At 41.2% G+C, this 15,085-nt stretch overlaps 1 protein-coding gene across 1 annotated transcript in view; it reads right to left on the minus strand.

The window, feature by feature from the left end:
• The window catches only part of myo15aa (myosin XVAa), a 132,943-nt gene that overhangs the window by 43,121 nt on the left and 74,737 nt on the right, over positions 1-15,085 (minus strand). Inside the window, exons 36-44 of the mRNA XM_059653868.1 lie at positions 14,759-14,840; positions 12,979-13,135; positions 12,521-12,593; positions 9,643-9,681; positions 9,330-9,468; positions 7,153-7,274; positions 6,230-6,289; positions 3,857-3,932; positions 2,798-2,913 (exon numbers count right to left, since the gene is read on the minus strand). Coding sequence (XP_059509851.1) covers positions 2,798-2,913; positions 3,857-3,932; positions 6,230-6,289; positions 7,153-7,274; positions 9,330-9,468; positions 9,643-9,681; positions 12,521-12,593; positions 12,979-13,135; positions 14,759-14,840 — 864 coding nt within the window. The remainder of the gene's footprint in view (positions 1-2,797; positions 2,914-3,856; positions 3,933-6,229; positions 6,290-7,152; positions 7,275-9,329; positions 9,469-9,642; positions 9,682-12,520; positions 12,594-12,978; positions 13,136-14,758; positions 14,841-15,085) is intronic.

Genomic DNA, 15,085 nt, shown 5'->3' on the forward strand with positions numbered 1-15,085 from the left:
CCACCAATGATTACAAATTAACATTGAGTCAAAAATCACAAGGCACACAGAGGATCAAGTTTTTTGAGAAGATCTGTAACTCAGGTTGTTGACTTGCTCACCGAGCTGTTAAGTTTGTTCACAAATGTTTTGTCACTGGTGTAGCATCATCAGTGCGCCACCAGTAAAGCATCGGTGTTCTGACCTACTTGCTATTTATGTGTCTTGGTTTGTTGGGGTGGGTGGCATCACTTCTGGATTTGTTTCTTAGTGGTTCGTATATGGGGTCTTAGTCTTCATATTTGTTAATGCAGTTCTGGTTTGAGTGCTTGGCCTCTAGAATTCTTGTGCACGTCTTTTGTTGGCTTGTCCTAGGATGGCTATGCTGTCCCAGTTGTCCATATATGGTGTCCCTATTTGTCCATATATATTGAAATAAATGACAGTTGGTCATATCCCTTGGTAGCTAGTTGGTGTTCATGAATCCTGATGGCTAGCTTCCTTCCAGTTTGCCCGATGTAATGTTTTTGGCAGTCTTTGCTTGGTATCTTATAAATAATGTTGGTTCTGTTAGGTGTGGTTGTTGGATCCTTGATTCTCATCAATAGCTGTCATAGTGTAGCTGTTGGTTTGTGAGCTACCATGGTACCAATGAGTCAGAGTAATCTGGTGGACATTTCACATATGCACCTAATGTACTGAAGGATTATTAGTGTCTCTGGATGTGTTGTGCTAACTGTTGTGGTCTGTTGTGTAGGTATGAATTGACTACGTTTTTTGGGTAACCATTGTTTCTAAAGATGCTGTATTGGTGTTCTTCCTCAGCTTTGTGTAGCTCTGGGGTGCTGCAGTGTGTTGCAGCTCACTTGAACTGTGTTTTGATGCAGTTCCGTTTTGTGGGTATTGGGATGATTGCTATCTTAATTGAGTACCCAATCCATGTGGGTGGCTTTCCTGTGTATACTGGTCTGGAGCTCACTGTTGGCTATGTGTTTGACCATTACATCCAGGAAGGGAAGTCTGTTGTTGTTCTCCTCTTCACTGGTGAGGATGTTGTTTATGAGTAGATGGGTTTCTTCCAGTTTAGTGCATTTGATAATCACAAAAGTGTCATTTGTAGTTTTGGTTGGATGGTGGGAAGTGCTGTCCCTTCCAGTCTTTGCATTACAGCTTCTTCTATTAATCCTGATATTGGTGATCCTATGGGTGTTCTGTTGATTTGTCTGCGTATCTTGCCATTGACAGTGAAGTGGGTTGTGAGACACAGATCCAGTAGTTTAAGGATGCCGTCTTTGCTGATGGTGTTGGTGTTGTCAGGTGTCTGTATCCCTAGTCTATCTATTTGTGAGGCCAGTGTTTCTTTAGCTAAGGGGATGTATATGGTGGTAAATAATGCAGTCTCGTCGAAGAAGACCATGAACTTGTGTTCATCTGTTCTGGTTTCCTTGATGATGTTGAGGAATTCTTGGGTGGAGTGAATGGAAGTGGTTTGAACCATTTACAAGGTGTTTCAGTCTCCTTTGTAGTTCTTTCGCTTGTCTGAATGTCAGTGTACCTGGCAGTGAGACTATGGGTCTGAGGGGGACCTTAGGTTTGTGTATCTTAGGGTGTCCATAGATGTGGGGTGTATTTGATTCCTTTGGTTTCATTCTCTGGTAATTGAATTTGTTAATTTCACCCATTTTGTGTAGATTCCTCAGAGTAGTAATAATAGTTTTCCAGTTGTGGTGTTGGGTCTGTTGCCACCTGTTGTTAAGTGTTGGTATCTGACATCAGTATTCATGAATACCAACTAGCTACCAACAGACATGACCAACTATCACTTCTTTGAATACGCATAGGCAAAGAGAGACACCAAATCAACTGGGACAATGTAGCCATTCTAGGACAAACCAGCCAAAGACACGCATGAGAATTGTGGGCGGCCTGGCACTCAAACCAGAACTCCATTGACAACATGTAGAATAGGACTCCATACACCAACCAGTAAGAAACAAATCTGGAAATGATGCCATCTACCCCAGAAAACCAAGACACATAAATAGCAAGCGGGACTGAACACTGATGATGTTAACGCAGCATGGTGATGAAACATTTGTGAAGAAACTTACCAGCTCGGTGAGCAAGTCAACAACCTCACATAGAGGAATTTAAATTTTATATAAATTTGTTCTCGCCAATTCTCTGGTCAGGCAACATTCAAGAGCAGAAATTTTCAGTGCTGGCCACATTTAGATTAGATGAGGAAATAACAGGAAAATGAAACATTGGGGTATTGATGTAAATTGACTTTTTGATATTCAAGAATGCAGAGTTATAGTTAAAACCATTAAGAGACAAGAGAATTCAATGGCTGAACGACTGATTACGAAACAAACTTTCATAAAAGGATGAATGCATAATTTCTTCAAAATAACGTGTATAAATATATTTTGGGGGTGGGATGGGGGGGGGGGATTATAGGATGAATTAATTCCTGGGCAGAGAACATGTCTAGAAAGCCACATCTAGAGATACAAGGATATGGAGCTATGCTCAGTAACCTTTTGGGGTAAATATATTTGCCCTAAAATGGTTTTGAGATTCAGATCAGTCCTGATATAATTGAATTATGAAAAGGCTCAAGAGGTTGAATGGCAAATCCTTGTTCCTATTTTTCAATGAGTTGTCCCTTCTTTATGCATACTGTTGCAGTTTCCAGCACATTATCAGTTTTCCACAACATGGTGAAAATTTTAGAAATATCAATAAATAATATTTAATGACAGAACATGGTGTGGTTTAAATTTATTTGTAAAAATGCTGAAAGTTGTCTCACAGAGGCAGGGAACAGACGGCAGAAATAAACATCCCAAGCTTCTCTGGCAGCCATTACAATCTTCCTCTTGACAGCTTCATCCTTCACCAGAGTCGAGGATGGAATCTTGTTTTCAGCTGCAGAAGATAAATAGATGCTGCTGTGTTTGTTGTTATACATATTGTACAGTCATTTTACTTGTACCAAACTGATTCACTCAAAGGGAGTGAATTTAAAAGGGCAAAGGGAGGGCCCACAGTAGCACTTTAACATGAGTCTTTTTAGCAGTAAATGCTGATAATATATTCAGGAACTGACTGGAGGGAGTCCATTGAACTAGACAGTGTGAGGAAACTGAATTAACACTAGTAAAGATACAGTCACTAGAACACAGGCTAGCCAGTGTTTGCCAAATGCACGAATTCTTTGCAAACAGCATCTTACTGTTTATCTGTGAACCGATGCTAAGCCAACCCTCTAATCCCTTCCTCCACTGCCTTGTGTTACTACTGTTCCTTTACTGATGTAAATTCAGCTCTGATACACTGTCATTCTCTACCTCCTCCCAGCCATCTCCCAGAGGAAATAATCTAGATTATTATAGTTTTGGCATGCAGGTTTCCAGTTGGTTCTAGTGAATAGTCACATCTTGAAGACATCATTCTCGCTCCATATCGAAACTGACTGACCTTCTGTGTATTCCCTGCTGACTACACAATTGGAAAGGTTGATGAATAGCTCCCAAAAGAAACGAGACACTCTCAATAAAATTTGGTAACTCAAAAAAACAAAATACAACTGACAACCACCATGTTTAGGGTTTAGGATCAAGGCCAATGTTTTGGGGTGACTGAATAAGTGAAATCATGTTTATGTTAAGTCTCAAGATTTTGATTCATATTTAACTGTGATTTAGTTTGTTTATCTCTGAAAACTGAAGCATAACAAATTCACATGAATCACACAAAATAGTTACAGTGAAAGAACAGTGGGAGTGCAGCTAACATTATTCCATCAGTTGCCTTGCTTTACCCTTTATCCAACCCCAGACCCAATCCCAGCAAAAGTTGGAATACTGACCTAGTAAAGATTTCATCTTCATCTGTTCCTCTTTATTCAGTCTCACACAAGTTTCAGAGAATGTGTCGCTCATAATCTTCAAAGAATTAAAGGAATTTTAAGCAAAATATTAATAGGAAATTACACAATATCTTCAAGTGAAAAAAAACACCCAAATCTCTTAATCATATTACATTCCAAAACTCACTTTCAAGTCTCAGTTATTCGATATAGATTCCAGCCTGTAGTAAATGTTATTTAATATATAAACCTCGAAGCCCTCAATTAGATTGGCATCTGTAACTTAATCCAGATTATCCAGTATTCTGCACATAAATGCTGAAGTGCCTCTATTTGTTCCCAGCTTTCAACTGTTATGACATTTAACCTATCCAAATTCCTTGAGTTTTCCCTCTTCTGTCCTTTGGCATATCTGTCTACTCTTGTAATGTTTGATTCACAGTCTTATGCACTAAGGTTAACACTGAGCTTTCACAATGATTCCTCCAAAAAGATCTGAATCAGACTTAGTGGAACTCTATAGTCACTTGTATTTCCTACTAGCCAGTTTGAGAATAGTATCAATGGGGACACATGTCCCTCACTGACATACAGTTTGAGTTTTGATCCCTATTCTGAGCTGCCCTATCTGTCATGGTGAATGTGGAGATGGGAGTGAGGGAGAAAGGTGGTGCAGTGATGACAGTATGTTACTTCAGAAAAAAGGAAAATGTACTAATTCAAGAGAGAATTAGATTAGCTATAGTTATGACTCACTTCAGTACTTTTTTTTGCAATTTTATAGTAAAACTTCAGATCCAAATTTAATAGAGGTAAAAATTGGCAATAAACACCGGAAACTGGGTTGCTGATTCCTACTTAGTTTCCAAAATTTTGGCAATACTTTAACTTCTTTTCAAGCTGCTAGGTAAATGGCACTGATTAAATCAGGTATTTTATAACAAAGTAACTACTTTTTGTTTTAACACTTTACCTGCATGCTGTGCTTTCATAATGTCCAAGCTGTTGTAACAGTTCTTTTCTCATATAGCAACATGAGGCTCAGTTACGGGTACTGGCCATCTATTACTAAAGTAGTTTAATAAAACACACACAACTTGAACTTCTGCACAGTTACCAACATCACAGACTAATGTCTGTATTTCATCATCATTTTTATAGGTAGCACTGGCTAAATCAGTCATTATGTCTGAGATGGAAATCCTGACAACAAAAATTATAAATTGGAAATAATCTGAATGTAGGTGTTGAAATACACTGAAACTGCAGAGCTTATGGAAGATGAATCCTCAAGTATCAGGGCAGTCAGATAGCTGGTAAAGGGGGATAGAAGGAGATTAAAGCAGGAAAACCTCACCAATAAGCAAAATAGCTACAGAATGCAGAAGGAGCAATTTAATATTTGAACCAATCTAAATATTGATACACATCATCAAGCAAAGGGAGGCAATGGCCTAGTGGTATAATCACTGGACTGTTAATCCAGAGACTCAGGTAACATTTTGTGTTTGAATCTCATCATGGCAGATGGTGGAATTTGATTTCAATAAAAGTCTGGAATTAGGAGTCTAATGATATCTATGAAACTGTTGCTGATTGTTGGGAAAAGCCCATTTGGCTTACTGATGCCCTTTAGCAAAACAAACTTTGTCCTTAGCTGGTCTGGCCTACATGTGACTCCAGACCAACAGCAATGCGATTGACTCTTAACTGCAATCAGGGGTGTGCAATGAATGCTGACCCAGCCAGAGATGCCCACATCCCGTGAATAAATTTTCAAAAGTCAGTCCAATCAAGAAAGGCTCAATTATATCTGATGTAATATTGTGATGGCACGCAACACAGTTATTGAGTGCCTAGTATTTACAGGAGAAAGGCAAACAAAGCTGAAGTAGGGCAAAATCTCAGGATATGTGAATAATCTTCAGTAATAAGGGGTCCCGAAACTTTTCCTGAATAAATGGCAGGGAACTTCAGAAAACTTCCAAACTGTGAATCATGTTAATTTTTACATAAAAATAGACAAGTTATACATTGTAAAATGTAACATATACATCTGTTATACATTTTTAAATTCCAGAAACATTGGCACTGTCTTAAATCTTATCGTAGGAATGAATGAACAATGAGTTTTATGATGGAAGTATATGTCATACAATCGAGTACTGAAAGCTGGATGGATTGCAGGGAGCCAGGTACAGTAATAAATACTATAAAAGGCAGTACCTACATTCAGACATGAGCTACATTCAGACATGAGCTTGGGAAGAGAGATACTGAGCTAACCCATGCAAAGGCTGAGACCTGAGAGAAATTGCTCCACAATCAACATCCTTTCTCTGGAAGAAAGTGAGTATCCATTAGTTTCCGCACCTGTCTGAAAATAAGATCCAGTATCACCGGGCTGTGGAAACTTTCTTTGGGATAAAACACCTGAAGCAAGGGGAGAAAAATACAATATGAAGTGGAATGAATAGGAACTTGTACTGCTGCCTTTACTAAACTGAGCACAAAAATATGCTTCACACATGTAAATCGCTCATACACAAAAACAAAAATTGCTGGGAAAACTCAGCAGGTCTGGCGGCATCTGTGGAAAGAAAGTGGAGTTAACATTTCAGGTCCAGTGACCTTTCTTCAGAATGGGTTGTTCAAAGAAGGGTGACAGGATCTGAAACATTAACTCCACTGTCTTTCCAGAGATGCTTCCTGACTTGCTGAGTTTTCAGAACAATTTCTGTTTTTGTTTCTGATTTCCAGCATCTGCAGTTCTTTGGGTTTTTGTTTTAGTGTTTAACCTTTCATTCAACCCTCTTCTACTTAACACATCATCTGGCTAAGCTATGATTTAAGACTGTGGCCTGGTGTTAACAGCAGAGATAGCAGACTGCTCTTTTCTAACAAGCTCAATCCCAGTCCCTTCAGGAAAACTGCATGGTGTCCGTTCTCCACCACCCTATTCTCCATTTTTACCTATCGTCCACTGCTCCCCTCCCCCCCCAACCAATTTAGCCTATGTAGTCCCCACTTATCCAGGCCCCCTTGTTGCACTCTGGGTCTGCTGTTGTTCTCTGGGCCACCCAGACCACAATACAAATGCTGTCTCTCAAAGACTTCTGGGTCTGAGACCTGCTATAGTTCGGATAAAGCTGCATCTCAGGTTATGATCCACCCATGTTCCACTCCAAACCTTCCAACTTCATTTGTTATGAGACAAGTACTTTGGATGTTTTTTTCTGGGTGTTGTCATCTTTTACTATCTTTTTGGGTTTGAATAGTTATTTATATTCTGGTACCTCTTTGCGGATACAGAGGTCGCAGGGCATTTTGCTGTAGGTGTAGTATCCCTCAGAGGGCCTCCCATGTAGCTGCGTCTGGATCCTCTCATCTTCTCCTGTCAGCTCCCGGGAAACTGAAGCTGGGAGGTGCAAGTGAAAAAAAAAAGAACATGCTTTAATTTAGCTCCTTCACATCACTCAGGCTGTGTCACAGCCCACATAGAACTGATTACTTTTCAAGTGTTGTAAGGGAAACATGGCAGGCAAATCATTGTGCACTGCAGCGTTCTGAAAAGGGTTAGGACTAAAATTTGGATCAGATCATGACTGTATACAAGGATTGTGGCATATAATTATCTTACTCCCAGTGGAAATGATATAGGCATGAAAAAAAAATTCACCACATCCCCTCATCTACATGATTGTGGCTTGCTTTAATATTAAATGACTGCTAGTGTCCTTATGCTAAGCAGGCCCCTTAGGTTTGTGTGAACCTAGCACTAAATAAAGCTATCCTGCTCTTCTTAAAACCACCCTGCATCTTGTATTGGAAATACTTGTGTATGTGGTTCTTAGAAAGAAGAAAGAGGATCGATGGAGCAGTATTCCAGAGTAGCTTCTCAGGTTTTCCACTGCAGGAGGTAGAAAGGTGAAAGATATTATCCTGTGTAAAGGGTTCAGGAGATACTTGGTAACAACCTGGAAGTAGATAGCCATGAAGATCATGATACCTGAACTCCCAGAAAATGTTAAATGATCTCACACAAATGGATATTTAAACGCTATCCTGTACCCACTGCACTGCCAACCTCACAGAATGCTTAATATACCACACCCCCACCATTTACCTATCAACAATTTCTCGCAATCAGGACTCAGGTCTAACAGTCACAAGCTGCATCTCACTTTTATACTTATCAATGCTGCAAGTCCACACACTGATCTCAAAGCTTCCAAACACTTTCAGTTATTCAGTTTTGGCATGCACAACACCAAACACAATGAAACAAATACTGATACACTTTTGTTCTCTTGTGGCACAGTTTGGGCTATAATGGGAGGAGTTTCAAAGAACTGCAGAGGGTCAGGCTTAGCTACCTGACAAAAGAGACGGTATTCTGACTAAAGGCATGGTAGTCACCAAGATTATTGAAGTTGACAATACTGAAACCATCCAGGTTATCCAGGTTGATGCCAAAATCCATTTCATCCTCACTGCGCAGTGCTGTATGAAGTACACGCTACAGGTGGTGTGAACTCTTACTTTTCATTTATTGCCCCTTCCCTTACCACAAGATTCCCCTTCTGCACTATATATTTTGATACCCCCAAAGATCAGCTGGTCAGCCTTATAATGTAGGATTTGATGCCGAGCGCATATCTTGTTTTTGTGAGATGGAGTTGGGAGCAGCTCATTTTACATTGCTTCAATTTTTATTCCAAGCCACAGACAGGTTCATTCCAATTCCACCAGCATTTGTGAGCCATGTGACTGCACAGCTCAGGTGAATGAATGGTGCCAGTATAAAGTCTTGTCCCAGTCAAGTGAGCAGCTGCAAGGAACTTGGTCACATCAGACTCTTCCTCTGATGATGCAGCATGATCATTACCTTTCTCCTACAGCAGTGTGCTTTTTGATACCCCCAAAGGCCAGGTGGTACAGCCTTACAATGAATGTGTGATGAAGGGTATACTGGCATGTGAGATGGAGTTGGTAGCAGCTTATTTTACATTGCTTCAAATTTTATTTCCAGTCACAGACAAGTTTGTTCCAATTCCACAGCACTGGCTGAACCATATGACTACACAGCCTCAGACTGATTGAATGATAAGTGCTAACAATAATGGTTCATCCAGACATGAAGAGACACATCTATCAGGTGCATTCTTTGTACGAGGCTTTTAGTTTCTTAATAGGGAAGGTGATACAACATACATTTATACAGAAAATCATCCCAAACACTGAACTCCAGGTACAGTTTGCAACTAATCAGTTTGATGCCACTCTGATTGAGAACTGAATGAAGGAGGAATCGGCTCAGTATCAGCCAATGTCCCATCCTGCATTGTGTGGTTTCACATCATGCAAAATGTTTTGAGTGGTTAATCTGGGACTCTGTCATTCTAAACCATAGGGGTTCAAGAGACACAATTATTTCATCTAAAGCGAATGGAGCTGTAACCTGGTCACTAACCTCCCGAGAACACAGGGTGCCTGGCAGAGACAGCTGGCACTGGTCTGGTGCTGCTCTTCCGTGTCCTGCCACTGACAGGCTTCACCATGGCAACGGCTTCTTTGGAATTCTTATCCTTTGACGGTGCAGGTGCTGGCTTCTGTTTCAGTAAAATAGGAAGAATAAGAAGGAATTTTATCCAATTTGATTTTCACAAATTCTCCCCGTTCCCCATCAGAACAATTAGTGGAAGGACACAGCCTCATTCAGGATGACCTATCGTCCTTGCTGTTTTTCCCATCATTCTGCTATCTTATTGTGACAAGTGATGTGCCTGCCATGTTTGGTGAGATTGTTGTGGCAAGGCTGTGAGGTTGGGAAGAGTGGTGAGGTTGGGAGGAGTGGTGAGGTTGGGAGGGGAACATGGGGCAATTAAGTATACTGCTTAGGTACATCACATGGACTGTAGAGGTTCAAGAAGGTTGCTCCTCAACATCTGCTCAAGAGAAATTAGGAATGGGCGCTAAGTGCTGGCCTAGGCACATACCAGCAATTCCCAAGCTGCAGATTTTCTTCTGGGTGAAAACTGGCACCTACAGGTAAGTTAGTGTGCTTGCCTCCTCGTCTAACAGCTGAGAATCATACAGCACAGAAATAGACTCTTTGATCCAATGTAGCCATGCTGACCAAGTTTCCCAAACCAAACTAATCCCACTTACCTGTATTTGGCCATGACCCTCCAAAACTCTCCTATTCATTTACTGATCCAAATGTCTTTTAAACGTTTACTGTACCTGTATTTACCACTCTATCTGGCAGTTCACTCCACATATGAACTACCCTCTAAGTGAAAAAGTTACCCCTCAGGTTACTTTTTAATCTTTCTCCTCTCACCTTAAAAATATTCCCTCTAGTTTTGAACTCCTATACCTTAGGGAAAAGGCCGTTGCTATTCACCTTATCTATGCCCCTCATGATTTTATAGGCCTCTATAAGGTCACTCCATAGCCTCCTATGTTCCACTGATAAAAGTCCCAGCCTATCCAGCCGCCCCAATGACTCAAACCCTCCAGTCCCGAAAACATCCTGGTAAATTTTTTCTGAATCCTCAATTTAATAATATCCGTTCTATAGCAGGATGACCAGAACTGAACACAGTGCTCCAAAAGTGCTTTCACCAATGTACTGTACAACATGAACATGATGCCCCAACTCCTATGCTCAGTGGTGCGAGCAATGAGGGCAAGTGTGCTAAACAGTTTCTTAACCACCCTGTCTACTCGTGTCGCAACTTTCAAAGAACTATGTACTTGAACCTCCAGGTTTCTATGTTCAACAACACTATCTAGGGCCTGACAATAAACTGTATAAGTCCTGTCCTTGTTTGTTTTACCAAAGTGCAATACCCTGCATTTACTCAAATTAAACTCCACTTGCCATTCTTCAAGCCATTGGGCCAACTGATCAAGACCCCCTTGTAATCTTAGGTAATCTTCTTCACACATGGCTGTACAACTAAGTTTGGTGTCATCTGCAAACTTACTAATCATGTCTCCTAAATATTCATTCAAATAATTTATATTAATGACAAACAACAGTGGATGCTGCACTGATCCCTGCGGGACACCGCTGGTCATGCCTCCAGTTCAAAATCAACCCTCCATCACCATCCCCTGTCCTCTACCATCAAGCCAATTCTGCATCCAATTGGCAACCTCCCCCTGAATTCTATGTGATCTAACTTTACTAATCATTCCACCCCAGGTTGTTCTGGTCGAAGTGGTTGCTGTCCTTGTCTATGTGGATTGAGATGAGTGAGTATTGGTTGTGTCTTTTTGTGGCAACACCAAGATCCTGGGGCAGGCTAGGCAGAGACAAGCACGAGAATTCCTGGAAGCATGGCACTCAATGAAGCTGGCTATTAATAAACACATTGAACTCGACCCCATATACATTCCACTCCGGGGGAAAACTGGAAGTGAGGCAATCCATCTCAACGGACCCCAGAGTTTAAAAACCGGGCGGGAAAACACACCGATACTTCATTGGAGACTGCACTGAGGATGTTACCCAACAGGGTAATGAAATGTCTGCAAAATAACAAACCAGCTCGGCGAGCCATCCAACCTCAACACCCGTAACCCGAGCTACAGATCTACTCCAAAACCTTAGAGTGGCTTAAATACATTCAAAACCCAGCAACTGACTGGAAGCAAATACAGTTCAAAGAAAACAGTCATTTCCTTCTTTCTTTCCCTAACATTTGAAATTTCAAGAAGTTGCCAATCAATAAAGTAAGTATTACAAAATTGTAATTTGGGATTTAAAACCAAACCTCTTCACAGCCATTAGTTCTTTTGCAGCAGAATAATATTTTGTATATATTTATATTTTATATATTTTGTATGTTTTACTGCTAAAGTTGTTCCTTTTAATCATGTCCTCTAAGGTGCATGAAAAGCAGCATGAGGACATCCTAGATAATGGGAACTGCAGATGCTAGAGATTCCAAGATAATAAAATGTGAGGCTGGATGAACACAGCAGGCCAAGCAGCATCTCAGGAGCACAAAAGCTGACGTTTCGGGCCTAGACCCTTCATCAGAGAGGGGGATGGGGGGAGGGAACTGGAATAAATAGGGAGAGAGGGGGAGGCGGACCGAAGATGGAGAGTAAAGAAGATAGGTGGAGAGAGTGTAGGTGGGGAGGTAGGGAGGGGATAGGTCAGTCCAGGGAAGACGGACAGGTCAAGGAGGTGGGATGAGGTTAGTAGGTAGCTGGGGGTGCGGCTTGGGGTGGGAGGAAGGGATGGGTGAGAGGAAGGTCCATCTTCGGTCCGCCTCCCCCTCTCTCCCTATTTATTCCAGTTCCCTCCCCCCATCCCCCTCTCTGATGAAGGGTCTAGGCCCGAAACGTCAGCTTTTGTGCTCCTGAGATGCTGCTTGGCCTGCTGTGTTCATCCAGCCTCACATTTTATTATGAGGACATCCTAACTCACTGCCAGCTGAAAGTGGCTGACACTTCTGTGCCTGTCTCTTATATTTGAATGAAGTATTCTGCCAATTCCTTAAATGGAAGCACCAGAAATTCTGTGGGAACATAAAGTTGGTGGAAAATAGCCACGCACAAGTTTTCACAAACATTATTCCACTAGTGTGAAATTAAAACAGAGCATTAATGATGATGCATTACCTGGGAGACATGCGGCATTATCTGTCCTTTCAAGATAAACATTGCCTCTTCATGAGGGTCCATTTTTTTTGTGAATATCTTTCCACCTTCTTTTCTGACAACAGAGAAACACAGGTACACAAGTATTTAATTTTATCCACACGCTAAGTTTATTACAATTTTCAATCATGGTTGAATTCTTGTATTCCACTAGGAAGCTACAGATCTGTTTGGATTTTTGACAGCTTCAGGTTAAAAAACCAGTCCCACTGCTGCACTGCACAGAATTCTAATGGACCAAATTTGATTCCAGTCCTCACTTTTCTAGAAAATATCAGTCAAATAAACCATCTCCCACCCTCTCCATGCTTTTTTATTCTAGCTTTCTTCCCCTATGGCATGGTTATTATCGTTGTACCATCCATGGAATTACGGGTACCAAGCTGATTCCTTATGCTTTGCAACCCTTGCAATATTTTGCATGGTGCAGTCAGTTTTACCTGATTAGCCCAGTTTTCTTCTGAGTTGCTGGTTGTTCATATTGTCTGATGATATCCTTGATGTTGTGTGTTGGCTCAGGAAAGTGCTCTGAATTAAGTGTGGTGTGACGCACAGGATCCTGTGTTGCAAGTTTGGATTTTGGGGTTTCGGCAGTACCTGTGTTTCAAGGAAAGAATCAATAGAACATTTGTGCATGGTATTATTTGTAATATATTTCCAACAATGGAAATGAGGCAGTACATTCATGTCATGGCATTAAACTGGTATCAGAGTTTAAAGGACATGAGAATTTCCTTGTGAATTTCCATCTCAGCTGGCACTGGATAAAAGCAGTGCCATTATTCTCCTCCACAGGGACAACAACAATGCAAGAGGGACTTATTCAGGTCCATGTTTGAATCGCTGCTTTTAGTATTGCGTGGAGAACATGGGCTTGTGAATAATTCCATCGCATTGGGACAGCAATCACTGGATTACCCATATAGTGGAATTGATTCTAAATAAAACACAGCTGAATCTTTTCAATGGACTAATGAATATATCAGCTCTATGAAACAGAACATTTTCTACTGTAGACCTCAAAGTCCAGAAAACACCTTGTGGTTGGACACAACAGCAGGAATGCCAAGTCCCCACACTGTTTGTTCTGTGCTGGGCTTCTGTTAGGAGGGAGGGCTGACGCGGAGGTAGAGGTCAGAAAGTCAGAGGTCACAGACCTGAACAGTTACAGATAATATTTAGGTAGGACTATTTTGGATATGTTGTTGAGGATTATGGGCGGACACCTTCGTGAATCTGTCCAATTTTCTGATGAAGTTAAATAAGATAGATGTGGGATATCACCCATATTATCAAGTGAGTTCATGCTTCTGTCAACACAGTGTGTAGAACACATATGCTGGTAGCCTAAATGTCTTAATCACAGATGTTTAGTCATTAACACACAGCTCACAGCCCCAATTCATCAATCCATAGCCCACAGCCCACAGCCCACAGCCCACAGACCCAGCCCACTGTGCACCAGTTCATGGATCAGACCCAGCATTCTACAGCATGTGACCACCCTCCAAGAAGACTGTTTGATATTCATTAAAGCCAGGCAAGGGACTATAGATTCTTGCTCATCCTAGTTGAATGAAAAGCCAGCCCTTCCAGCCAGAAAGGCAGCACTGTGGCAACTTAGCTCCTGCCACAGCTTGAATGGTCAATGTGGTTGTGACAGTTAACTGAAGCTGAGTGCAATCTACTCTGCCAGGGTCCAAACATGGTGGTTCCAGCTGTTTGAAATTTCTTCCACTATAGCTTCTCTCTGAATTGCCAAGAATTTTCCTCCACAAAAACAAAATGAAAAGCAACATTTCACTTTAAAATAATATTTTGGACACTTATTGTAATGATGGAAGCTTGTTTTGATGAAATATTATTCCCTATCAGAAACTTTTGGAAGTCTGTACAGATTCCATCCTTTTCTTTGGCCCAGTTGATGCTGTCAATTTGGAAAGTGAGCGGAAGATATTCTCAGCAGAACATCCAGCTATCACGAAGCAATGGGATTACCTAGATATATCCCTGTATCCCTTGTGAAACTATTTTTCTGTCACAGGTACAGCTATTTCTCTATGCTAAGTACAAAGCTCTCTTCTCCCAGGTACAACAGTCTTTCTATCCTGCGTACACATAACTGAACCCACTGATGTCCATGTCAGTCTACTGTGCCACTGAGCTGGTGATTATCTTGGTCACTAGGCAACACTGGTCTTTGTTCTGTGAATAACTTACTGGGTCTGTTGACAGGTAACTTCCCTTTGGCAGCATCATGGGGGATCAGCAGCTGGGTTGGGTCTTTGTTGGCAGCATTAGTCTGTCAAACATACAGAACGGATGATAAATACAATATTCCAACTACACTGTCAGTCTAATCTGAAATTAGAACATAGGAAATAGGAGCAGGAATATGCCCTACGATCCTCCAGCCTACTCCACCATTCAATATGATCATGGCTGATCTTTGGCTTCAACTCCACTTTTCCACTTGCTGCCCATATTGTGCACAGACACTAAAGGTGGATTTAAAGGTGTATTGTGGCCTTACATAGACACAGGAAT

The sequence above is a fragment of the Stegostoma tigrinum genome, chromosome 23 (genome assembly GCF_030684315.1).
Source record: "Stegostoma tigrinum isolate sSteTig4 chromosome 23, sSteTig4.hap1, whole genome shotgun sequence".
Classification (NCBI taxonomy): Eukaryota; Metazoa; Chordata; class Chondrichthyes; order Orectolobiformes; family Stegostomatidae; genus Stegostoma; species Stegostoma tigrinum.